The sequence below is a fragment of the Nannospalax galili genome, unplaced genomic scaffold, assembly GCF_000622305.1.
Source record: "Nannospalax galili isolate Female #2095 unplaced genomic scaffold, S.galili_v1.0 scaffold278, whole genome shotgun sequence".
Classification (NCBI taxonomy): domain Eukaryota; kingdom Metazoa; phylum Chordata; class Mammalia; order Rodentia; family Spalacidae; genus Nannospalax; species Nannospalax galili.
In genome coordinates, this window is record NW_008347536.1 from 14,933,237 (window position 1) to 14,960,878 (window position 27,642).

The 27,642-nt window shown below is 43.5% G+C and overlaps 1 protein-coding gene across 5 annotated transcripts in view; it reads left to right on the top strand.

The window, feature by feature from the left end:
• Positions 1-27,642, top strand: part of Xrra1 (X-ray radiation resistance associated 1) — a 76,938-nt gene that overhangs the window by 15,312 nt on the left and 33,984 nt on the right. For 2 of the 5 annotated variants that reach the window (XM_008844254.3, XM_029568888.1), the window contains 5 exons: positions 4,000-4,175; positions 8,998-9,069; positions 10,166-10,238; positions 13,554-13,651; positions 18,958-19,091. In XM_008844254.3, coding sequence (XP_008842476.1) covers positions 4,000-4,175; positions 8,998-9,069; positions 10,166-10,238; positions 13,554-13,651; positions 18,958-19,091 — 553 coding nt within the window. Of the gene's footprint in view, positions 1-3,999; positions 4,176-8,997; positions 9,070-10,165; positions 10,239-13,553; positions 13,652-18,957; positions 19,092-27,642 lie in introns of those variants that run through there. The other 3 variants (XM_029568889.1, XM_029568890.1, XM_029568892.1) reach the window with 3 other exon arrangements.

Here is a 27,642-nt window from a genome sequence, read left to right on the forward strand (position 1 = left end):
ACATCTAAGCCTTAGTAGCATCAAAAATGTAGGAATCAGCATATTTTAAAATGAAATGGAGATCTTCTTTAAAGGATGAAAACTCATTCAATTTTATGTCTTATAGGGTTTATACTGAGTTCAATATTGTATAACTATATTAATTCAACTGTGAACCTAAAAATTACAGCCAATGTTGAAAGAGATGCATCTTTGCTCCGGAAATTGTTTTTGAATATGTTGAGACTGTAATGAAATGCTTCTTCTAATCATGTGGTTATTAAATAAACAATTTTTAAAAATTCATGAGCTCATAATGATACAAATAATATCTGAGTCAATAAATTAGTGAGAGAGAAGAAAGAACTCTTCCTTATGATAAAAATCCCAGTAATGAATATAGAAACATTGAGGAAATATAAAATGGTTCAAATATCACAGTAATAATTTTTGTAGACAAAAACTCACCTATGAATATTCTATCAGTCAGGATTCTATAAAGAAGCAGGACTAGTAGAAGACAGACAGGTACATGGGTAGGTAGATAGAAAGGTGACATTTCCCCCAGGAATTGGCTTAGGTGACTGTAGAGACTGAGGAAATGCCTGGGGAAGAACTGATGATGAAGTCCCTTTTTTTCTGATGTTAAGAATGGAAAGCAGGGGCTGGAGGGCTCAGTGGTTAAGAACAGTGGCTGTTCTTGCAGAAGATCCGGGTTCGAGTCCCAGCACCCACATGGCAGCTAACAACTGTCCATAACTCCAGTTCCAGGGAATCTGATGGCCTCTTCTGTCCTCCGCAGACATTGCATGACACGGGTGCACTTACATACACGCAGGCAATATACTCATACACATAAAATAAAAACAAATAAAATATTTTAAAAAAGAATGGAAAGCAGGACTTTGTATGTTATATCCCCACCCCAGGGCTGTAGTCTTGAAGCAGGTTCTGTTTTCCTTCAAGAGATCTCAGCTTTTACTCCTAAGGTCTTTCACTGGATGAGGTGAGAATCCCCCATATTATCAAGGATAGTATCTCACTAACATCAGTGGATTGTAGGTATTAATCAAAACTACAAAATAGCATCACAGCAACACACAGTGTCTGAATAGCTGCATATTATAGAAGCTAACACCCAGCCAGTTTAGATGTTAAAAAAAGTGGGCAAAGGCATGAGAAACAAGGCATCTGGATAGTCTCTAAGTATATTAATAGCAAAGGGAAAATAGTAACTTCTCCATCGTGCTATCAGGAAAACCCATGTTAGATGAGAAATCAAAATATCGTAGGACTGGGGAGATGGCTCAGTGGGTAAGAGCACTTGCAGCAAGCATGTGGACCTGAGTTTGAATCCCAGCACCTACATAAAAGCTGGGCATCGCCACATGTGCTTGTAACTCCAGAACCGAGGGCAAAGACCAGAGAATTTGGGGCTCACTGGCCAGGCAGGTAACTGAAATGGTGAGCTTCAGTTTCAGTCAGAGACCCTGTTTGAAGGGAATAAGGTTGAGAGTGATAGAGACACCCCACATCTTCCTCAGGCTTCTGTGAACACAGTCATGTATACCTGCACACACATATACACACACACACAGTGCACACGTGTATCCCACACACGCATATAAAAATTAACATTTTAGCACTGATGTGTAGCGTAATATTGTGCTCCTATAATCTCAGCACTCAGGAGAGTGAGGCAGGAGGATTGTGAGTTTGAGGCCAGCCTAGGCCCAGCAGTGAGATTCTGTCTCAAAAAATTACCACCATCAGAAATAAGGTACAGTGAGCTCATGAACTTCACAGAGAAGTGACACACAGAGAAATGACACACAGAGAAACACATAACATTGCTTTTGTGGCAGCTTGCCAAGGGCAGAGCTTCAAGCTAATGATCATGGGGAAAGCATCGGAAAAGTTCACTTTGAGGGATATTTTATAAAAATTGACAAGTCCTTGGGACTGGAGAGACGGCTCAGTGGTTAAGAGCACTGACTGCTCTTGCAGAGGACCCAGGTTCTATTCCCAGCACCCACATGGCAGCTACGAACTGTCCTTAACTCCAGTTCCAAGGGAATCCAAAGCCCTCTTCTGACCTCCGTGGCATTGCATGATACAGGTGCATTCACATACATGCAGGCAGTACACTCATACACAGAAAATAAAAATAATAAAATATTTTTTTAAAAAATTGACAAGTCCTCTTCACAATGAGACTGAAGAGCTGTCATACAGATTGGGGCAGACTAAGGAGCTACAGCAGCTGAATGTGATGTGAGGTCCTGGACTGTGTCCTGGGACAGGAGGAGGCAGTTAGGAAATGGACAAATTTCAAAGAAGGGCTGAGATTAGTAATTGATATTGTACCAGGGCTAATTGCTTGGTTTCAGTAATTGTGTGGTGGTTATGTAAGATGGGAACAGAACATTAGGGAAGCTGGGTGAAGGCTGTATGACAATTTGTACCATTTTTGCAACTTTTCTTGAAGTCTAAAATTATCTGAAAATGACAAATTATAAAGAAAAAAATTCCTTTCTTGATCCCCTCTTGCTAAAAGCCTACGCCATCACAACCTTTGTCTGGTTTTCAGGATCTGTTATGGTCTGACTCTCCTGACTCCTCCAGCCTCATCTTACACTGATCTCCTACATATTCTAGGCCCATTCTTGGCCACTTTTGAGTTTTTACACCAACTCAGACTGGTGTCTCCAGGAGTCAGAGATATGAGGAAAGGCTCAAAGAGCACCAAAGTCCATACCCTGGATGGGGTAACCTTGGGCAATGGGGTACCAGATGGTCTGGCCCCGGGCAGGAGCAGGAGCTGGTTCTCATGAGACTCAGCAGGGACTGCGTCCAAGAAGCAGGACTGGCAGGAATGGGCAGGTGGGTGGGCAGGTGGGTGGGCAGGCACCCGAGGCAGGGCTAGGGCTGCTCCAGAAGAGAGCCAGTGGTGCCAGTCTGCCTCCCACAGCCCCACTGTTCTTCTCCATCCTGACTTTTCATACTTCTGGGCATTTTTTTCCTGCCCCTCTCTCTACACAGACTGTTTCCAATCCTCACCTCGGGAACTCCTTCAACTTACTAAGTCTGCCTCATGCTGGTAGGTTCTCCTCTGAGAGGCCTCTGCAGCACCTCATATATTATTGAACATCTGGGGGTCAGGGCTTCTGTCTTATTCATTCCCAGAGCCCCAGCTCCCAACATGAAGTGGATGCTCACAAAACATCTAAATGGATGAGTATGTGACTTTACCAAGTCATTCATTTAGCAATAGTCACAATGTGGAAAGCTCTGTGCAGGCCATAAGAATACTGAGATGAATTAATCAAAGTCCCTGTTCGTACAAAGCCTGTATTCTAGAGGAGAAGATGGACAACCAGTAAGTGAATAAATAGAATAATTACAGAGTACAGTTGATGACATGGGTAGATAAATTGCCAGTGCCAAACAGAGAAGATTCCACAATGTCATTATGATTTTTTTCTTGTTTTGAGAGAGAGTCTCCATATAGCCCCAACTGGCCTGGAACTTGCTATATAGAACAGACTGGTCCCAATCTCACAGAGACCCACCTGCCTCTACCTCTTGAGTGAATACTAAAGGTGTGCACCACCAGGCCTGGTTTGTCATTATGATTTTTAAATGAACTTACTAGTGAAATTCATATTTTTAATTGACATACAGTCTCATATAGACCAGACTGTCCTAGAACTTGCTATGTAGCCAGTGATGATCTTGGACTTCTGATCCTCCTGTCTCTACCACTGGAGTAAGAGATACCCTGTAGGGTTACAGGTGTACTCCACCACATAAAGTTTTAGGTAGTGCTGGGACTTGAACCCAGGTCTCCATGCACACTATGTAAGCACTCCACCAAAGACGCTACATCCCCAGCCTCATACTCTCTTTTTGCTGACATAGTTTTCTGATTATTTCTACAATAAACAAGGATTGGTATTGTCATTTTTTGTAAGGTTTTGAAGGGGTTTGCCCCTTCTCATCTTTCTGGTCTTCCCACAGGCCGAGGACATTGGCTGGTGGCTCGGAAAGGTAACATCAAGAAGGATGTGGCTAAGGCACCCAGAGAAGGTCGGAAAAACCCAAAGAAGGTTTCTTTTGATACTGGGCTGAAGAAAGTGTCTCGGTGGGATAGCCAAGTGGACATTCTTGGACACATCCTGGACCGGGCTTTTCTGGTGAGAGTAAATATGTTCTAGGGTAGCTGGCAGCATCAGCTAGGGGAGGGCAGGGCGAGGGAGGGATGAGGACTCCCCTGCTCTGCTCTTGTCTGACTGGGGGCAAGAAGTTGTCCTGCCCTGGTACCACTACCTCAGCCACTCAAGCAGAACAGTTATGATGATGGTAAATTAAATGAAACTGATGGTGAAGGGACCCAGGGAGCCTCCTTTACATGTAAAGCCTTTACATCCACCTTGTGAGATAGACCCAGTATTGTCATCCTTATTATATTGTTGCCACTGGGCAGATGGAAGAATGAGGCCTTGAGAAGTTATTTGCCTTGGCTGAGTACCACACACAATCAATAAATGACTAGAACCCTGGTCTACTGACTCCAAAACCTACACCTTTATTTTATATGAAGTGACTGGGCATGGTGGTGGGTGCACACCTATAATCCCAGCACACAGGAGGCAGAATCAGACAGATCTCTGTAAGTCTGAGGCCAGTCTGGTCTACATCGTGAGTTCCAGGCCAGTCGGCTATGTGGTGAGACCTTGTCTTAAGAAAAAAAGAAATTAAGTGAAAATTCTTACTTAGGTTGGGAAGGCAAGAGTGTCAGTAAAACAGTAAACTGAGGATCCCATCCCAGTGTCTGGGAGGATCTAGAGATTCCTAGGTGCTGTGCTGTGCTCCACTCTGGGGTGATTTCTCCAGAAGCCGGTGGGATTGGGGAGGTCCCACTCTCCCATAGCCTTTCCCCTTTGGCTCTAGCATCTGCCTAAAAGCATGCAGCACTCTCTCTGGGTGTTACTCAAGGCTTTTGCAGGCTTTCTGAAGAGGGCTGGGTGCTGGCTTGGAGACCAGCCAGGTGGTTTCACATCTGCTTTATGCAGTGCTTCAGTAGCTTTGCAAAGAAAGACACATTTTGTAGATCAATATTAATGAGCAGCCTGGTTCTCATCCCTCCTTGAGAACAACTCTGTCTGCCTCCCTTGTGCCCACGTTCTGTGCATGATTCCCGGGAGATGCAGATCCGAGGCTATGAGAGAACATTGTTGGTCTCACCTCACCTCAGGTGAGCAGTGCAAGCTTTTCACAGAGCCTGTGGTTTCTTCTTATGTCCATTTCTCATTGGAAGCAGAGAAGACTGAAACAGCAGCTCGGACGTGGGGCAGAAGTACTTCCCTCTTCAGTGTTCTTTTCCTTCCTGGTTTCCAAATACACTTGACCCTGTAGATCCCCTTCTCCTCATCACAGATTCGAACATTCACAGACTGAAATATTTGAAAAAATAAAATAATGTTATCTGTACGCAACTATGCATATTTAATGTCACTATTGCCTAAGCAATACAGGGTGACAACTCTTTACATGTGTTTGTACTGTATTAGGTATTATAAATAACCTAGAGATGGTTATAAGTATATGGGAGGATGTGCATAGGTTATTTTCAAGTATTATATCCCTTTAAATAAGAGACTTCAGAATTCACATGTTTTCACATCCAAGCAGTTCCTGGGGGGCGGGGTTGATGATTCATGTCTGTTCCCCCAATTAATCAATAAATCTGACTGCCCATGTTGCTGCTTTAGATAGAAGAAGCATCAAGGACATTTTTCAGAGGATTGGGATATTCACTTTATACATTAGTCCACTAGCCCCTCAGTTTGCACAACTGCACCAATCCTCCCTACTCCATGTCCCCAAACACAGCATTTTTTGTAGTGTTTATTATCTCTGTGTTGGCACCATCTAACCAGTTACCAAGCCAGTAACCCAGGATTATAGTTTATACTTGCCTCTCCCTCACAGCACCGTTACCAAGTTCTGGAATTTCTATTAAACAGTTGTCAAATATGCCTTCTTTTCATCTCTAATGCTACTATCCTTAACTGGGGCACCATCTCTTATCAGACTAATCCAGTAGCTTTCTAACTGGTTTGTACCAATTAGAATGCTTTTATTTTAGGCCAATGAGATGGCTCAGTGGGTACAAACTCTATCTGAAGCCTGATCACCAAATTCAAGCTCCAGAAGGAGAGCAGGAGGAAGGAGAGAACCGGCTCCCAGTAGTTGTCCCTCTGTCCTTCACACTCATGCCATGGCATGTGCAAGTTCATGTGCACACATACATCATAATAACAATAAATGAAATGTAGAATGCTTTTGTTTCACACAGAGAGGAGCCCAAGGCATTGCTTAGGACCGGTTACTTATGGCTGCACAGCATCTTCCAGGGCTCAGCTTCCTTCTAATTTCTGCTCTGTCGTCTTCAGCATGTTGAGCTGTCCTCTTGGGCTGATTGCCCTCTTGATTCCAAAATGGCTGTAGCAGTTCTGATGATCACATATAGAGGATAACACCCAGAGGAGATTGCCCCTGTTCCACTGTTCCTCTCTCTCTCTCTCTCTCTCTCTCTCTCTCTCTCTCTCTCTCTCTCTCTCCTTTATGAGACAGGATCTCTTTGTAGCCCCAGCTGGCCTGGAACTCACTGTGTATACAAGGTTTGTCTTAATCTCACAGAGATCCACTGCTTCTGCCTCCCAAGTGTTGGGACTAAAGGTGTGCATCACCACACCCAGCTACATCACTGTCTTATTTCTACTTTTAGAAGGAAAGTATCACCAGACTGGTGGCCCACCTCTACTCTAAGCAGCCAACATCTCATTGGCAGACCCTTGCATCCTGTCACTGGGAGAAATGAGTGAGACCTTTATAGTTGGCTTGGTCAGGTCAAGACTTCTCCTTGGGACTGGGGCTTAGAACATGTCCACTTGAAGAAAGGTGAATAACATTGGTATTCTTTAACAGGGAAGATGTAGAGAAGTGTTGATTAGAAAAGGTCATTAACCACATCTGGCACATTGGTCTTTCCTGTCTTCTTATCCTTTCTAAGTGTATCAGGCTTACTGATTTTTATAAAACTGTTGTACCTGCTAATTCCACACTTGTTCAGAGTCAGTATGAATCCAGGTGATCTCACAACTGCTTCTCTAACCTTGCCTGTGTGTATCTTCCTCTCAAAGAACACCTTGCCTCTTTCTGCCTGGGCAGCCTTTGTACCCCTACCACCCACTTTGTGGCATCAGCTCTGGTTCAGCTCTTAAATCTCAGCTGGAAAAATTACTTCCTCAAGTAAATATTTCCTCCTTTAAAACTGAAATTAGGGCTTCCTGTTTCTGTACCCGATGGGATCTTGAATTTATCCTTCAAAATAACGATCACATTTCTAAGCACTTGCTTGTTGCTTGGCTTTCCACCAGAGTAGATGCTCTGTGAAGGCGTGAGATGCCTCTGCTGCTTCTCCTTTGTCTTCCCAGTGCCTGGTTCAGAGTCTACACATGGCAGTGCAGGACAAAGCAACAGGCTCCATTAAACATGAAACATTCCAAAGCTGATACTTGATCCTAACTTTTCAATTTTGTGGAGCTACATATGGTAGACAGAAGTGCATAGACTTTAGGGATTACAGATTTTAATTCAAATCATAGTGTATTCGTTACTTTTCTGTTGCTGTGATGAAGAAACAAACATGACCAACACAACTTATAGAAGGATGAGCTTACGGTTCCAGAGGAATAGAAATCCATCATGGTGGCAGGGGGCACTGCTGGGGGTAGCTGGAGCAGACAGCTGAGCGCTCACATCTTCAAACACTGCAGGAGGATGAGAGAGAGAAATTGGAAGTGGGACAGGGTCATGACCTTTTACTCCAAGTGACATGCTTCCTCCAGCAAGGCCATACCCCGTAGACCTCCCCAAACATCGCCACCAACTGACTAATTATCCAAATACTTGGAGCCTATGGGAGACGATTTCATTCAAACCACACACATAGATTCATTATTAACTAACTGTGGGACCTTAGTCAAGTCATTTTCCCTTTTTTAACCTCATTAAAGAGGGAAGTAAACCCTTTAAAGTTACATGAAAAGAAGGAACTAAACCTTTACCATGAGTAGTAATACTACCTAGGTTAAAGTGTTTAGTTAGTATTAAAAGGACTTTGTTAATATATTTAGCATGGCTCATGGCTCAAAGTAGTGCTTGGTAAATATTTAGTGAATGAACAACTGAGTAAGGAATGAATGAATGTACAAGCAAAAAAATGACAAGTTTATAAGACTGACCAACAGGAAAACAACGGAGCTGACCATGGTGTGCTCAGCCCCAACAGATACATCTACAAGGCAACCACTACACCTAAGGCTCAGGGAACATCACAGAAGAATGGGTGGAAAGATTGTAAGAGCCAAAAGGACCAGGACACCTGCTGCTAAATAGTGTCTTCCAGACGTGACAGGGAAGCTGCACCCATGAAACCTCAACAGTATGGCTGCCTTAACAAGAACCTGCATAACGACAACACTAACTGACATGCCAATGTGGATGGGGAAATTTCACAAGGTCCCACCACTAGATGAAGAGCTACAGGCAATCAGTGACAGCCGAGAGAGGGAGAATCTGTTTTCTCCAGAGACGGGTGCCCTGATAGGTTATCCAATCCCAAATGGTCAGCCCTAAGCACATGTACTAGAACCATTAAATGGACTCAGTAGGTTATCTATATATAAACATATGTTTATATATATTTAGAGATATAAAAATAGTAAAGAAGAGGTAAGGCTATTGAGAGGAATGGGGGAACATGGGAGGAGTCAGGGGAGGGATAGAACTGGTATAAATACAGTATTCAGGTGTCAAATCCTCAAAAAAAATTAAAAATCAATTTTTTTTAAAAATCAGTGCATTTCAAATAGAAAAAAAAGGCTAAACAAAAATAGCTTGGTTACATTTTGTTGGGACCTTGGGAACTAACTCTGTCCTGTGTCCCAGCTGAAGCACCACTGTGTGAAAAAGCCAGCAGACCTTTGCACCATCGATGTGAGCGGCATGAAGCTCTCCAAGGTGAGGCCAGCATGAAGTGGTGAGCTAGATGTGAAGGATGTTCTGGTTTGTGTGTGGCACCCCTCCAGTCTCTGGGGACTAGAGATCAGTTAGGAGGAAAGGGGCCGTGGAGGGCCGGACAAGGAGTCACTGGAAACAATATTCACACACAAACTTTTACTATAAATTTGATATTCGTATGAAATAGAAGAACTCACCATATGAGTCTGATTTTTAGTTTGCCAGGAAATTTGAGCAGTATGTAATTCCTCTTGTGACAGTGAGTTCCCATCACAAGAGTCTACGACCTACAATCTGGCAGGTGTAAATCATTAAGGAAACTCTTATGATAAGGAGGAATGTGTAAGAATATGCATAGCATCATTGTTTGTAATGATGGAATTTTGAAACAGACAAAATATGCATCCACTTGGAAAGGATAACTTGTGATATACTCAAACAAGGAACTCAAAAGAATGAACCAGACCTACATGGATCAACACAAATCTGTAGAGATCTATCTGTATCTCAAGTAAATTTCAAAAACATACTGTGGAGTGAAAATACAGGTTTCAGAATGATATTTACCCTAAGACTGCATGAATAAATTTTTAAAGCATGCAAGTAGTTCTGTATATAGTTAATAGAGACACACTTTTGAGTATTGTAAATGGAGACCCTTTGTATAGTTAATGGAGACACACTGTGTGCATATAGTTAATGGAAATACACCGTGTGTATGTATATAACACCAGCACAAAACAAGAATGGGGATAATGTCATGGGATTGTGGAGGGAAATACAGAGGGTATGGGATGGGAGGTCATACATCCTCTAATAGTTTCTTGCAATTCAGATATAGTCAGTTAATATTCAGATTTATTAACACTGAGTAATGATTCCATGTGAGTCTTCAAAGTATCATTCACAGTGCTTTTCAGTGCACTGGAAATGTTTTGGAGTAGAAGAAAACAAACAGAAAAGCTATAAGAGCCCTGCCACATGACTGCTCTGGGCTAAGAATGTCTCTCGGCCCTTTAGGCATTTGCTCTAGAGTTTCAGCAAGGCCTCTGGGCAGCAAACTAATCTACTGTTTTTCTCAAATGTTTTCCTACAGGCAAAGGAAAAGGACTTCAAACACTTTACTTCTGTGATTTATATAAATGCCTCTGAAAACCTGCTGCCTCTAGGTGAACCTTCTTGAAAACTATCTTCTGCCTCCTGGCTAGCAAGTCAGTTGGGTTAGAATTTGTCTGTCTGTCTATCCCTGATCAGCCACTCATCTCTTGATGAGGCTGGGGACTGGAGAGAACTCAGATCTCTCCTCTAGCCCTGGGCTGGCGTTCATTGCCTGCTTAGCTGCTGCTTCTCCCTCCAATTGGGGATAATTCCCTTCTTATCCTTGTGGTCCACCTTGTAGACTCAAATGAGAGGAACAGGAGCCCGTTAGTTATTTAGCAAACCTACAGTGACCCCTGCTGGTATCAGAATTGTATAGCCTTTAGAAAGAAGTGTGCCCAGTTCTTGTTCTGGAGAGCTAATGGGTTCGTGGGAGAGATGGGTTCAGGCATGGACTGAGAGAAGGGTACAATATAAGTGATGATGGCAGTAATCAGGAGATAGTAAGCAAACAGTGAGTGGGACTTTAACCCTGGCCAGTGAGTCAAGAGAAACTTCTGAGAAAAGGAACACCCAAGCTAAGATGAAAAAATGAAAAGACAGCTTGGCAAGGTGACTGACTGAGTTAAGGCACTTGCCACCAAGCCTGAATTTGGGTCCCACTTGGTAGAAGGAGAGAACCAACTCCTGAAGCTGTTCTTTGACTCAAGAATTAGTTGGTAGAAAGATACTTTGGGCCAATGGAGCAGACGTGGAAAGGCGGTGCCTGGTCAGGGGACTGTTTTCAAGGGATGTGTGAGGAGGAGAATTGAGACTATCGAAGGTGCCAGGGACCTGATCATCAAGGGCCTTGAGTGACTTGAACTTCATCCTTCAGACACAAGAGTCTTGAAAGGCTTTTTATACAGGGAAGCTCAGTGATGGCTGGGTCCTCATGGATTTTGAAGAGAAGAAAATGGAGGATTGGTTTGGTTTTGCAGGGAAGGGGAGATGAAGGTTGAGCGGGGCTAAGGCAAGGAGTGAAGAGGACTGAGAGAGAGTGATTTGGGAGGAGGTAGGAATCACAGGGTGTAGCAACTTGTGGGCCTGTGGAAAGAGAGGAATCAAAGGCATACTCACTGAGAGAGAGTTTTGGGCAGGTGAGGGGGAAACAGGGTGAGCTGAGCTGTCATATTGAGTTTGAGGGGTACTTCTGAACAAGCACCTAATGAGGTCGCTGCCTTGGAGACAGTAGCATGGTCTGTTAGGAGCATGGCATAAAAAGACCAATAAGCATATGAACAGATGATCAGCCTCACTGGTAATTAAAACAACACCAAGATGCAGTGTTCTGCCCATCAAATATTGGCAAATATGATAATAGCCAGCATTGATGTAGAAGTGGATGTTCTAGTAGTCAGCTGGCAGAAATAAAATATACGAAATTGATGTGATGCCTTGAAGGTAAAACTGCGTGTCTATTAGAATTTACAATAATCATTGCCTTTATTAGTTCCATTTCCAGGAATATATGGTGCAGAGCCACACTTGTTCAAGGAAATGTGCACCAAGCAGTCTTTCATTAGGCTGTACTGAACATTCTGACTCACAAGCCTACTGTAGGCCACACAGAACACCAGGTTCCCTTAGAGAGCCAAGGAATTCCACAGTACATGCCAGTAGCATCAGGAGTTCTTCTTCAGTGGAGTCCTCATAGCCAGTCATCTACCAGGGCCACTCACTAACCAAGTGTCATCTCAGGTTCAAGATAGAAACTCTAATTGGGTAAATGCAGGAACCACCCCTGTTTGGAAATCTTATTGCCCACAGGAATCAGCGTCCCTTATAACATGCCATAGGTATCGTGCCTAGCAATCCCATGAAGGACATAGTTCATTAGAGGAATCACCACTGGTAGGAAAGCTCTCTCAAAGCTCTCTCTTCACATGTTTATAATTTATAGTGTCTCCTGGTCCATTCACAATTTACCAATCCAGGACCATTTTTACCACAAATAATATTGCCTGGTAACACAGTTACCATAACATTTGCTTCTGCTTACTAGGGAAGCAGGGGTAGAAAATGAATCCAAGATCCAGTTCTCATGCAAGGGGGGAAGTTTGATTACCTTTTATCCACATGGCCTAAACATTATCAATAGGAGAATTGTCACATAAACTAGGTCATGTCTATACAATAGATGATAATTAAGATATTGGACAAATCTGTATGGGTTTTTTTTTATTATTTTATTTTATGTGTATGAGTGTATTGCCTGCATGTGTGTAAGTGCACCCGTGTCATGCCTGCAGAGGTCAGAAGAGGGCGTCAGATCCCCTAGAACTGAAGTTACAGTTTTTAGCCACCATGTGGGTACTGGGAATTGAACCTGGGTCCTCTGCAAGAGCAGTCAGTGCTCTTAACCACTGAGCCATCTCTCCGGCCCCTAAATCTGTATGTTTTAACACAGAATAATCTTCAACTGTTGAAGGAAAAAGCAGGGCACAATACAGTGTGTACCCCATTTTTGTAAAAAGAATGTGTATTTCAACATGTAAGAAAAGATAATGTCTTATACATGAAATTATTAATAATTGACTGTGAATGCTGGTATTAAAGGAAAATTTTGATTTTTTTTTCCTGTGGTGTTTGGCTATTTTTTTTGTGGGCATGTTAGTTTCTGTAATCAAAAATAATAGAGATAAACTAGGAGTGTGGCTCATTGGTAGAGTATATACCTGACATATACAAGGCCCTGGGGTTGATTCCTGCACTAGTAAGAAAGAAAAGAAGAAATAATAGAGATAATTTTTAAATGTACTTTGCATTTGAGCAGATTTACATTCAATTCTTAGTTCTTCCACTCAGAGGCAATTCCATTTCTAGCAAATCACTTAACCTGTCCGAGCCTCCGTTTCCTCAGTCACAGAATGAAAGTCCTAAGCCTTGTTGGTGAGCATAGTTAGAGATGTATAGATTTTTTTTTAAAGAATTGCTTTATTTTTAATTGGGCAGGGGGAGTCAGAAGAGAGCTTTGGATCCCCTGGAACTGGAGTAACAGGTGGTTGTGAATCACCTGTTGTGAGAGCTGGGAACTGAACTTCAATCCTCCTTAAGAGCAGCAAGCTCTTTTAACCTCTGAACCATCTCTGTAGTCCTATGGTTAGAAATTTAGAGGCTAGCTTCATAAAGCATCTTCTGCAGTACCTGGCCTTCCCCTGTACGAGCTCAGTGAAGGATCATATCAGTATCTTTCTCTCCAAGCCTTTACAAGCTATAGATTCTCTCTCTCTCTCTCTCTCTCTCTCTCTCTCTCTCTCTCTCTTAGATGCATTCCACACATTTCCAGCCTTAAAGGAACTGGAGCTTGCATTCAATAGCATCGACCTCTCTCTGTTCCCATATAGATGCATTCCACACATTTCCAGCCTTAAAGGAACTGGAGCTTGCATTCAATAGCATCGAGTCAGTCTATGTGAAATATGGAGACTTCAAGACATTGGAAGTAAGTTGGAGGTAGGGAGTTTTCAGTGCCCACCTGTAAGGAAGGAGTACAGGGATCTTTACAGATTTTAACTTTGGGGAGGGGTTCCCTGGGCCTCTACTGCTAGGCTCTTGCTTCATGGCTGGCCTCTGGGGAAGGTGGTGGTGCTAGAAATGGTAGTGATAAGGGTGATAAAAGAGTTAGTGGCAATAGTAGGAGATAGTTTAACTATGGCCATGGTACATGGTCCTGTAATAAAAATACCAAAGTTCATTCATGTTCAAGAGTCTGTAGAAAAGTGAGTTTAAACAGTATCACAGGAGGAAGAATGTGAGGAGATCTAGATTCCCTGGGTGTTTGGGGAGCCATGGAGGTTAAGAGCCAGAACAGAACTAAGGACATTGTGAACTGATACCAAAGACCCACTCTGAGCTGAGTAAGCTAGGTTGGTCCCAGTGGGCTGGGATAGAGCAGGCTACATGTCTATTCCATAGGCCCAAAGATGAGGATGAAACAAAATAGTGTTCTTATGAATTTTACTGTAGACTCTAGACGTGTGCATATCTGTAATTGTCTTCCAAAGCCCAGGATCAAAAATAGAGAAAATTTTGTTTACATGTCCTCATACTTCAAATTATTACCTCTTTTTAACTTTCATGAAGAGTTCAGGGCAACTTTTTACAAAGGAATAAAGGTTTTGTCACCACATGAGAATTATTGCACATATACAGACTAGAAAACAACGTCCGGAGTTAGGCCTGGTCACCTGGCCAGACTCACTCATACACTGAATTATGTGCCCATCCTTGCATGCTGGCCCTATAGTAAAGCATTTCCTATTTATGCTTTAGCAAAATGTCTACCTATTATGAGCCTTGGGGTTGACCCCAAATGGTTGGTAGCTGTAGACATCAAGGCTCAGCTATTCTTTACACACTGCTCACCTAACTTGGGCTTGTCAGAGAGAGGGGCCTTCTACAAGACTGACTTTTTCGGAGAGTTGATGGCCTTTATGTGCCAGCGTTTTCAAAAGCTTTAACCTGCCGGGCGTGGTGGCACATGCCTTTAATACCAGCACTTGGGAGGCAGAGGCAGGCGGATCTTTGTGAGTTGGAGGCCAGCCTGGTCTACATAGTGAGTTAAAAAAGAATAAAAATAAATAAAAATAAAAATAAAAAAGCTTTAACCTGTTGGAATGGCCATCTTCCCAAGATGGATACTATATCCCAACATCCTGTGCTAATGCAGTACTGACCTTTCTCCATGGTTTCAAGTTACATTGACGATGACAGCAGCTTACTCTGATTTGGGACTGAGTTGGCCCTCAGACTTATTCAAGAGGCAAACTCCCAAAGTTCTATAAAATAGAGAGAAGTAAAGGCAGCAAACTAATGCAGTTTGGCACTGTGTGAAAACACCATTTTGTACTACATTTTGGTGCAGACAGTGGGAAATGGATTCTAGATATCAGAGATCTAGAAAGCCATTTCCCTGACCTCCAGGCCTAGGAGCCACTTACAGACTCCCATTTGTTTGTTCTTTACTGTTTTCGAGAACAGGGATTGAGCTCCTGTGTGTTGTACGTTGTTCGTGGCTTCTTGTCTTCCTCCTTCCACCCCAAACATTTTCCACAAGCACTCATGGCATGGTGAGGATAGGATCACAGGCTATGGCCCAGGTGACTGGCTTGGGATCTGATTATGACTGATTTTGTGCACATCCCACTTTATAGTTTGATTGCGTCTGATGAAGACTGTTTATCCAGTAGACCAGCCTTACCCAGAGGAATTTGACCATAAAAGAAAGCAGACCCCATTTAGGATGCAGTATCTAAATGAGAAAGGAAATCTCTGGAGCCACCATTTGTTCTCACCTCTCTGAGGTCTGAAAGGGCTCCCTAGGAAAAAAGATAAACACATCAAGTATCCTGAATTTATAGCTTGAGTAATAAATACTCTGATGTATAATAAAACTTGATGTGACTCAGCAGATACACTAGCCAGGCCAGGAATCTTCCGTCCTTGTTTGTCAGAAAGCCTGCCCCAAGGAGAGCAGCCCAAAGCAGAATTCCTCACTAGTCAATTTAGAAAAACTTAACTTTGCTTGATTTTATTTTCTGCTTACAAATCCGGAAACTGTTCAGCTGGATCCCTGCCCTGGCAACCAGAAGACCATCCTTCTAAGGCCAACCCTTTGCCATGCCTCCTTGACCAAATAATTTTCCCTCTGCAGTTTAAGTTTCCCCCTTTGGAAATTCTGTGACCTGTGACTCTCAGACTGCTTATTTCTTTGAGCTATGCTTTATTTCATGGAAAACAACTTTGGATCCAACATTTAACAGCCAAAGCAGTTAGACAGGGGCCCCCATATTTATTTTCTGTAGGAGGCCAGAAATTACATATCTTAAACTTTGGGTGTATGTGTTCATTATTAATCATGATTGTCATAGCTGGTCTTCCCTTCTGCTGTAGAAGGAAAGAACCATAGACAATATGGAGACAAGCAAGCATGGCACTGACATTTTAATTTCCCACAGCTTCCACATAGCACAGCATTATTTTTTATTCTTAAGTATAAGAATCATTCTTAGTTCACTGGCTACAAACTAGCATCAGGCTGGCTTTGGCCTACAGGCACCTCCTGAGTTCAAATACTGATGGGTCAGCTCAATGTACCTAGAATGGAGAGTGAGAGAGAGGGTAGAGCCTGGAGACAGACTATACAGTGCCTTGGACATCTCTCTAAAGAGTATAAACTTGAGACGTGGGATCTACAGAGTTTTAAGCTAAGGAATACTGTGATGAGAACTATATAAAACTCATCCTGGCTGCTCTATGAAGAATGGGTTGATGGGAACAAGAATGAGAGATGTGAAGGAGGCAGATAATTTCTATAGGCCTTGACTGTCCACATGTGAGCACCAGAGATAGATTTCCCCATCCGTGCCTTTCTGAATCTATTTTCTAGGCCTTCCTCCTCTCCTCATTTCCAGCCAAGTGGGATGGCCCTGTTGTATGAACCCCAAACCCTTGCTTCCTGTTGGTCATGTGAACTTGGCTCTTCTTTAGTGTTTTGCACCTTCGTGACCTGCCCAATCTTATCAAGACTTTGCTATACATGGGCTTCAGTGATACTCAGACCATTTGCAGTTCTCAGAACAAACGAGGTGGCTTCTTCCTTCCTCCTGCTCCCAGTCACTTGCTCACCTGAGTGTCTCTTTGCCTCTCATAATTTGGTCTCTGAGGACAGCTCAGATCACCTCTATGTGCCTGTCCTGACCTCCTGGTAGACTTGACTGTTCATGCCTTTGTGCCTCATGGTATGTGTCCAGACATCTGTCCCTGCAACACCACCTCCTTTTTCATTTGAAAATATATTTCTGTTCTTTGAGAGTTTTAACCTTTTTACTCCCTGGGTAATCTCATCCCTCCCCTGCTGGAACCCTTTCCTTCCCAGCATGTCTCTCTCCTACTTTCATGTCTTTTGTGTGTGAGATCCACTTGGTTACCTGTATGAGCTTGGGTAGGAGTCTGTTTACTGATACATTGGCAACTTATCAGTGGCTACACCACTAAAGAAAGTGACACCCCTTTTTCCTCAGCCACCATTAACTGTCAGTAGTTCCTCAGGGAGGGGTGAGGCCCCATGAACCCTTCCCCCTTCCATGAGGAAGTGTTGATGGTCTTATGCTGGTAACCACAGCTGCAGTGAGGTCATGAGTGCACCAGCCATGTCATGTCTAGAAGACAGTTTCACAGCACTCCTCCCCAAACTCTGGCTCTTTCCGCCTCTTCTGTGATGTTTCCTGAGCCTTGAGGGTGAATATAGGGTCCTATTTAAGGCCAAGCACTCCACAGTCACTAGTTCTTTGCCCTTTGACCCATTGTGAGTCTATATTAACTGCTATCCACTGCAAAGAAGCACTTCTGATGAAGGCTGAGAGCCCAGCAGCATCATTTCTAAGTGGACAGACATATGTAGCTAGCTGCCTGTGGAGGCTGGGAGCTCCCAGAGGGCAGGAACAAAGTAAGCCTTCAGCATGGAGATAGCCAGTGAAGGGATGAAGATGATGATGATGATGGTGGTGGTGGTGATGAAGATGACAATGACAATGACAGCCAACATTGGTTAAGAATTCACTGTGTACCAGACGCTAGGCTAAAGTTTATCTATCTATGTAAGAGCAATTTATTTCTACTTTATTGGTAAGAAATCCCAGGTTAAATAATTTGCCTAAATCATATGACTTAAGCCAAGGTCTCAGAGCCCATCAGTTAGTTACTATAATACAGTCACACCAAACCCAGTCCTTCTTGCACAGGGACCTGTAGTGCATATACCTCTGACTGACTGTGGGACACAGTCTGAACAGAGGCCTTGGTAACCTGGATAAGACACTGAACTTGGCTCTGTTTAGTAGGCTTTAATATGTGTAGGAGAAACACTTAGACTTAGGGGCGGAAGGAAGCAAGCAGCTCATGTAGAAGAACTAATGTGAGTGCCTAGGGAGGTTAGTTCAGGAAGGAGACAACAGACATTGGGTATGTAACCTGTCCCAGTCACCTTCATCTTTGCAGACAGAAACCCAGCTTCCTGGCTGGCTCCTTGACCTCAGTCAGCTATGAATCAAGGTGGCCAGTCAGATGATGGTTGCTGGTGGGGTGATCATTTGAGTTTATTGTCCTTAAGCTAGCTCATTTTGACCTATTTTTCATGTGTGTCTGCTCTGTGCCAGGGCCTGTGCTCAGTTATAAGGCTAGAGTACTACGGTGACATGGCCTCTGACCTCCAAGAGCTTATGATCTAGTGCTCCACTGTGCGCCAGACATGGTACACAGCACACACTTATAGGAGTACCTATTTCACACACATCTCCAGCTGAGGGACATACCCTGCAAACTTTGATAAGTATCCTGGGGCAGGTTAGGTAACACAGGCAAAGCCTCGGGGGAGGGAGACATTCCACCTGGCTGAGGATCAGGAAATATTTTATAAGGAAGCAGCTATGAGGTGGCCTTTTGGGACTGGGATTCTGGTGCCCAGTGGGAGGGTATTCCTCTTTTAGTAAAACTCATAAATGGGGTGATTGGTGGGATGAGCAGGACATAGGGAGGAGTCTGACCAGCACTGCAGGAGAGACAGACGTACAGCCGCAGCTAAGCCTGGAGGATAGATAGATGAACCTGACTCCGGTAGACCACGAATGCTAATCCCGAGAGACCTTATCCTCTGGGATTCTCCAGGAGGGAAAGTAGCCAGCCCCCACCTTGTGTGTGGGCATCATTGTCACGTTACTTCTGTTACCCATCTTTTGTTTTGCATGATAGTTCTTGGACCTCTCCTTCAACAGCCTGACTGAGGAGGCCATCTGTGACCTAGGGATTCTGCCACGCCTTCGTGTGCTGCTCCTCACAGGCAATGGGCTCACCTCTCTGCCACCCAACATGGCTGTCACAGAGCAGTAAGTTTGCATCCTTGAGTCTGTGTCTGGGTACTTGTTTCAAAGGAAATAGTTCAAAGCAGCTTGGAAGGTCTGTAAAGACAGGCTTTGAGTGTCCAAAGTAGGGAGAATGCCACCTGCTCACCCTCCCAGGAAAGGCCTCCAATAGACATTTTCCTGTGTGCTTTTAACATTTTTTTATGCGTACAAGTGTATTGTATGCAAGTATGTGAGTGCACCGGTGTTGTGCAATGCTGAGAAAGGCAGAAGAGGGCATCAGATTCCCCTTGAACTGGAGTTAAGGATGGTTTGTAGCCGCCATGTGGGTGCTGGGAATTGAACCCAGGTCCTCTTCAAGAGCAATCGGTGCTCTTAACCGCTGAGCCATCTCTCCAGCCCTTCGTGTGTGCTTTTAAGAGAGACTTGGCAAGCCACTTCCCCTTGCTTCTGGTCCTTTGTGAACTGTAGGTAGTTCCAGCCTGTTATGTCTACTTGCTGGATTCTAAATAATCTTTTGCATTTCTACCCTGAACCTTCCTTGTACCTTCTAGCCAGAGCATACTAGACTTTCTTCTGTTATAATAACATATAAATACTGCTTACTATGTGCCAGACAGAGTTCTCTGTACTTTACATATGTTAGTTCATTTAATCCTCATGACAGCATTATGAGGCTATGGGCGGCTGCGCTCTCTCTCTCTGGGCGCAGCCGTATGCTCACTCCCTGTGGGTCCGCAGACTTCCCGGCAGCGGCTGCTTTGGGTCCGCGCCTGGGCTCGGCGGCTCAGGTCCCGCGTCTCTGGGAGTGGCGGTAGCTGATGACTACCGCAGTTTCTCTTGCTGCTGAGCTTTCCCTGCTACTGGAGCGCTTGTCCAGTCGAAATCCCGTCCCTTAATACACCCATATACCTTTCCTCAGGATAGTGGGGCTCCTGGCCAGCGAACCCCACAGGGAAGAGGCACGAGGAGAGTATCCGTGGGTCGGTAACGGAAGGTGCTGCCCTCTGGAGGAGTTAGGTCGCCGGTACACAAGACTCAAAGGCTCAAGGCTTAGTTCTAGTCTGTACAGCTTTATTTTCTGAGACCCAGTTCTCTGATATCTCTGATCTCCCTGAATTCCTGGTCCCAGTTTCCCTAGATTCCCGGCTATTGAGGGAAGACTAAGATTTTTATACCATGGGGGTTGTGTTAAAAGCCTTGGCTGCTAGATGCTTTTGCATGTGAAAAGTGGGCTTCTGCCAGACAGTTGTCTGCTAGGAATTTACAGGAAGGTATGATACCTTTTCAGAGTCAAAGGCCACGTCAAAAGGAGAGGCAGGAAAGACGCCGGGAAGCACTTTGTTATGTAAAGGAGCCCGCAGCACATCCCGAGCTACATGAGCTATCTGGCGTGAAGAAGCCTGGACTTTTGCATAACAAAGGTCTCCCAACATGAGGCAGGTTATATTATCATCCCATTTTCTAGTTGAGGAAAGTGAGGTAGAAACAAGTTAAATAACATCCCCAAAGCTAACAAAGCTAGTCTGTTATAAAGCCAAGATTTGAACCAAATCTGACTTCAGAGGCCAAACTTAAGGCGTCGTTATGTCGTCTTATGTAGGTTGATCATATTCCAAGATCATTCTGCCATGCCCTTTCCTCTCTTTACTGAGCATCAGGTGAACCCATTATTTCCTCAGTTAGTCTAGTACTTGACCTAGTCTGTTGAGACTTAGGCCTCTTTCACATGTGTTTTTATGCAGGGTAGATAGATGGATGGCACATCTGGTCTCTCCATATGGGTTGGGAGCACTCTCAGGGCAGGTGCTCTGACTCGCTTATCTCAGATCTGTAGCAACCACACCAGGATCCAGTGCTGTTATATCATAGATTGTCAGTTAATGTTGACCAAGTCAGAGATGGTGGTGAAAATGGTGATGATCTTAATTGCTGTGGCGGCAGCTAGGAGGGGGATGGCAGTGATGATAGCAGTGTGTTTGTTGCTCCAGGAGGTTGGGACAATAGTTATCATTGTATTGGGGATTTTTTTAAAGTTAGGATTCTTTAGTTTCCAAGTATCAAAGTCCAATTCAAACTAATGTTAATAAAGAAGAAAGTTCTGAATTACTCATGGCGGCACATGCCTGTTAGCCCAGCACTTGGGAGGCTGAGGCAGGAGGATCATAGGAGTTCAAGGTCAGCCTGGGTCACATAATAAGACCTTATTTCCCATAAAAAGAAAAAGGAAATGAAGGGGCTTGTATTTCCAGAAAGTCCTCAAAGTGAATGCTGGATTTATTTAGCTGGATAAGGTGAAAGGCTGTGTGTAGTTCTGTTCTCTGGTCATATGTGCAACCTCTGTCACTGTATCTAGTACTTGCGCTCACTCACCTGTACACATCTTTGTTTGGCTTTGTGTGGGCTTCATTCATAGGTAAGCTTTCTCTGTGATAAGACACGTCTCTGTCAGACTCAGAAAGGTACTACAAATAAATAAAATTCACTTGCTGTTAATGGAAAGAGATGATAGTTGGCATTGTATTATGGAAAATTTTAAATATGTATAAATATAATGCTATGATTTGGATATGTACTATGCCTTCAAATGGCTCCTGTATTAAAGAATAGGTCCCCAGCAGGCCTGCTGTCTTGGTAGGTGCTGAAAACATTAGAAGAGACACAGCTACAGGAAATTGTTCCCTGGGGGAAGTCCTTGGAGCATCGTGTACCTCTCCCCTTCCTATCACTCTTGCTGCTTCCTGTCATCCATGAGGTTGGTAGCCTCTGCCACATGCTCCCATCACCATGATGTTCTCTCTTCCCAAGGCCCAGAGTCAAGGGATTCCAGGACTCTCAATTCATCAGCCAAAAGAACTAATTCTTCCCTTAGAGTTGTTTCCCCCAGGTATTTGTCACAGCTGTGGAATGAGTGATCAACAAGGAGAATAAATAGGGAAATGAGCTCCCAGGTACCACCCAGTGATCCCTGGAGAGTTGTGAAGTCAGGGCCAATCTTGTGTTATCTCCATCCCCATCATAGCCCTCTTTATTCTTAAGAAAAATGTATCCAGCTATACATGAATCAGCAGATTCATATAATATCTATAAATATTTCAATATGTTCCTCTAGAGATAAGGGCTCTTTTAAAACTCATAACTAACAAGACTTTATTCCACCTCCAGTATCACCAGGGCTAAGTAGAGAGAATTGCTTACATAAATCTTTGAAGACTGTTAGAGCAAACGGAAGAGAGGGACATGGGAGAGCAAAAGCCCGAGGAGCTGGTGCTCAGCTCCTGGAAGCTGACGCAGGTGGACTGAAGCCACAGCTTTCTGTCTGCTGCTGTGCTACAGAGAGGCTGTCGCTATCACCCTAGACTTGCTGTCTCAGCCTTACTCAACACAGCTGCTATTGTCATGTCATTGCCCTGTCATTGCTGCTGCTGTCAGACATGGCATCAGAAAGCAGGCAGAAGATCTGCTTCTCCCCTGCTCAGCCTTGCAGGATCTTAACAGTCCCTTCCGCTGATAGCACCTAATTGGGAGCCAGTTAAAAAGTTGGTCTGGGGGCTAGAGAGATGGCTCTGTGGTTAAAAGACTGGCTGCTCCTTCAAAGGACCTGGGTTCAGTTCAGAGCACCCCCATGGCATCTAACAGCGGTCCACATTTCCAGTTTCAGGGGATATGACGCCCTCTTCTGGCCTCTGTGGGCATTGCACAAAATGGGTATACTTCCATACATGCAGGCAAAACACTCATACACATAAAATAAAAATTAACAAGTTTAAAAAGCTTGTCTAGCATGCATAATTAAGTGGTTGTCTCTAGCACCCCACCTTATACAGCTAACACAGGGGGAAAGAAAGAAGGCTGATGGCATGTATGAAGATGATTGCTACATCCACCCCATGGAACCCCAACATCTACTCTTCTCTCCATGTTTAATTTTCACACAATAGCAACTACCACAGGCTTCCACCTAACTTACATCAAAGACACCCTTCTAGCAAGGGCTATGATGTATTTCCATCAACTACTGCATCTCTTTCTGAATAGTGTATTTCTGAAGAAATTTATGAGCCAGGCATAGTAACACATGATAATACCAGCACTTAGAAGACAGAGGCAAGAGAATTGAGAGTTCAGGGCCAGCATAGGCTACAAAATGAATTTGATGCTAGCCTGTGCTACATAGTGAGACTCTGTCCTAAGAAAGAAAAAAAATGGATATTTTATAACCTGAAAACTAAGTTGCAAAGTCAGTGACCATGTGGTATACAAACACATGTACTCATGTACATATACATAAGACAAGGAAGAAAATGTTTATAGTTACTACAATTATCTTCTCCTAATTGGTCAGGAGGCCATAGTGTGTATTTATAAAACCATCACCCATTGAAAGTTCCATTACCTCACCCAGTGCATCAGCTGGTTAGAGCTCTTAAACTGCCACTGCCGAAATGTCTTGAGTGCTTAAATGTCTTGCTTTCAGTGGGCTGCTATGGTTTTCTAGTAAGTTTTGCTAAAGGACATAGACTTTCTAAGAGGAGACCATGGAGTCTAAAGATTTTATTTTTATCTTCAAGGTATAACAGCAGTTATATTTACTTTATGTATGTATGTATGTATGTATGTATTATTTATTTATTTGTTTATTTAATATGTATGAGTGTTTTGCCTGCATGTATATAAGTGCACCATATGTGCAATGCCTACAGAGGCCAGAAGAGAGGGTTGGATTTCCTGGAACTGGAGTTACAGATGGTTCTTAGCTGCTGTGTGGGTGTTGGGACCTGAACCTGAGTCCTCTGCCAGAGTAGCCAGTGCTCATAAATGCTGAGCCATCTCTCTAGTCCCTGTATTTACTTTGGATAATATCAGTCAGTCATTCAGAAAAATGGAGTGATTGATATTATCAAAGTAAGTTCTCTCTTTGGTTGCCCATTTATTCAGTGAAATGAGAAACCCAACCAGTTAATAAGCTCAACTTCTAGGTCAGTAACACTGTTCTTATAAATGCCCCACCCCCTAACTCCCAGAGCTCCTGTCTTGAGAAGTAAGACCTTTAAATCAGAAGAATCCAAAGTTGAGCCATGAAGATGGCTCTGTGGACAAAGCACTTTCTGCACAAGCTTGGCAACTTGAGCTCTATCCCTGGAACCCATATAAAGGTAGGAGAGAACTGACTCCACAAGTGGTCCTCTGACCTCTACATGCGTGTTGTGCCATGTACATACATACCCACATACTCATGCTCACCCCCCCACACACAAGAAGAATCCCAACTTGCAGAAATGAGAAGCAAAAATTCTGTAAGTAGATAATTAGATATTGTTTAAGAGGAACTGCTTCCACTTCCCTTGATGATGGTAATGAGAAAGCCAGCATCACTATTGATTGCTGAGTTATGGGATCCCCCATCTTGTAAGTTGGAGCCCCAACTTCCCCAAGCTCCACATACCTGGCATAGTAAATAAATTATTAAGAGCTATTTCACCAGAGGATTCTGGGAAGATGGCAGAATAGGAAGCATTAAAAGTCTGTCTCCTCTCTGGTGAGAGAGTTAAGAGCTGCATTAATCTATGGGTATAACAAGAAGCCATTAGGAATCACTTTAATACTATATCTGTTAAGCAGAATAATAGTATTTGTCTCTTCCCTATGGCCTGTGGCCTGTCTAGCCACATGTTCTTTGGCCTGATATCAGTGTCAGGTTTGGGCTCCATTCTATGAAGGAAACCTTAAATACAATTAGAAAGTGATTGGTTATTCCCACAAAATTCATGCCACTATTGCACCAGGGGTTAACTTCCCAGGTCAGTTGTTATTGAAGCTTGCAGAGTTCACAGCTAGAAAAGGCTAATGATTAATTTTCTCTTTAGGTAACATACATAGCCCCTTCCAGCACTATGAAAGCTAGCCAGTAGAGATGAGGCTTTGAAGTCAGTACCAGCTTGATTACTCCTTGTTTTTTTCTATGGCTCATATATGTAGTCTTTTCAGCAATAGGGTCTTACTGTTAAGTTCTGGTGGGTAACCTGGAGCAGGGGCAATGGCCCTGAAAGTCTATGGGATCCCTAGTCAACAGCTTCAAAAGAGGAAGTCCCTCCTGGCATTGGGCTTTTACTTTGCTAGTCTATGGTGTCTAGTAGGGGCATTGGCCCCTATTATAAGGCAACTCCTTTCAATCACCTTTCTAATGTGTATGTATATACTTTAAGAAGCATCTATAGTGGTAGGTTTCCATGTGGCTTTTTCTAAAGGCCTTTGGTATTATCATACCTCCCCATAGTCCCTCCTCTGCCCTGCCCTCCCATTCCCTACCCCATTAGCCCTTGCTAACCTATTATTCCCCTTTCCCCCTTTATATCACTGCATTCTGTTTCCCCTCCCATGAACCCCTGCCCCTGGTCGTTTGTTTCCTAACCTCTGTATTTTTCAATTGTAACATGTATATCTAAGAATTCAAAGCTCGCATCCAGCTATGAGAGAGAACATGTCTTACTGGGTTATCTCATTCAGAATGATTGTTTTCAGTTTTGCCCATTTACCTGGGAATTACTCTCATCAGAGGAGCTTCCTTATGAAGCAGATGGTGATTAACACAGAAACCCGCAATTGGCCAACATGCAGAGAATAAGAGCCTGCAATTATCCCTCAATTCGACACCTGCACCAAACTTCTGCTTCCAAAGGCTCAAGGATCATTGCGAAAGAGGTGGTGGATGACCACAAGGAAACAGTTTTCCTGACAACAGGGAAGTTCTCCTTATGAACCCACAGCAATGGTGACATCATGCACAAGGACCATGTAAGCTCAAGCCAGACAAAATCCCAGATAGATGAGAGGAAATGGGTAAGAAACCCCAGCCCAACCTGAGGAACAGTTGGAAACCAATGGTTGTTAGGAAGGGAAGTCATTCTCTTTTAAGGGTGTGATTCTTGTTGGGCTAACCAGGCTCTGGTGGATGGAACCACACCAAAGGACATTTGGGAACACACATTTGACTCTATAGGCATGAACATGAAATTGGGTGGGGGCAGTAGGGGAGGTGCAGATAGGGGAGGGCATCTGAATACGATCAAATATATCGTATTAAATTTGCAAAATGCAATTTAAAAAGGGAAAACATCTGTGTTCTCATTTAGACAACAAGTGCAGTTTAAGAATCTCTCTGATAAAACCATTTGGGGACTCTGGAGATATCTGGAGATGTCTGTCTTCCAGAGGAAGGCTTGGCCAGCAAACTGCAGATAATTTCATTCAGTTTCAGCTTTTAGCCCAGCCCATAACCCCCAGTCTCACGATAGATTGTCATGCATTTATTTTTGGAGTAATTATAAACAGCTTGCAGCTGCGAGAATGGGCAAAAAGGTCCCTGTTCTCCAATGTTGGACTCTGTTCTGTGATCACTGACTGCTACTTGAGGTCATGAAGAGCAGAGGAAGGCCTCCACCACTGCACACCCCCTACTCCATGCGCTGTTGTAAGCCCTTCCCTCTTTGGTTGAACAGACTTCAAGACCGTGACTTTTTCTTCATTTCCCCTTTCATTTGTCCTTCCCCCCCCTTTTGAGAGACAGGCAAAGTCTAGGACATTCAAAGTAACTGCTATGTGGGAGAAATTACAAAGTTGCCATGTTCAGAAAAGATCTGAGAAGACCTCAGAATGATCCTTGCCATGAAGACAGTCTAAAGAAATAAAAATAAAACAAATGCCAGAGCCAGCAAACCTTGGTGAGAGAGAAGTCTAACTTCCAGAATTATCATATTAGTAGATTCCAGCTTTCAGTTTTCAACAAAAAATCCCAAGGTTCATGGGCTGCTACAAAGAGAAACTAAACAGATAGAAATGTCCCTCAAAAAGTCAGGAGGCCCTGATAGATAAAAACTTTTTTTTTTTTTTTGGTCTTTTTGAGACAGGGTCTCCCAGTAGCCCCAGCTGTCCTGGAACTCAATATGTAGACCAGGCTGGCCTTGAACTCATAGAGATCCACCTGCCTCTGCCTCCCAAATGCTGGGATTAAATGTGTGTGCCACCACGCCCAGCGATAAAAACTTTTAAACAGTAGCAAAGATACCAAAAGAACTGACAGAGGCTTGTAGAAAGTCAAGAAAATGACATGCAAGCAAAATAGAAATAATAGTGATGAGAGAGAACCTGAAACAAAGCAGAAATTCCAAAGGTGAAAGCAGTAACCGATGTAGAAAGTTCACTGGAGGAATTCAAAGGCTGGTTTGATCAGGAAGAACAAAGAACTTGTGATCTTAAAGTTAGGACACTTGAACTTATCAAATCTGAGGGAAAAAAAGGATTGACTTCAACAGAGTCTGCAGGACCCGTGAAACACAAGCATGCAAAACAGTCTATGGACTACACAAGTCCCAGAAGAAGAGAAAGGGGGACTGCGAGGGAGAGCGATTACTTGAAGAATTATTTGAAGAAATAATGGCCTCAAACTTTCATGAATATAAACATCCATGAAGTTTGATGAATTCTAGGTAGGATGGATGCAAAGGAACTCACACAGAGACACATTATAATCAGACTATCAAAAGACAGAGAGGGGCTAGAGAGACGGCTCAGTGGT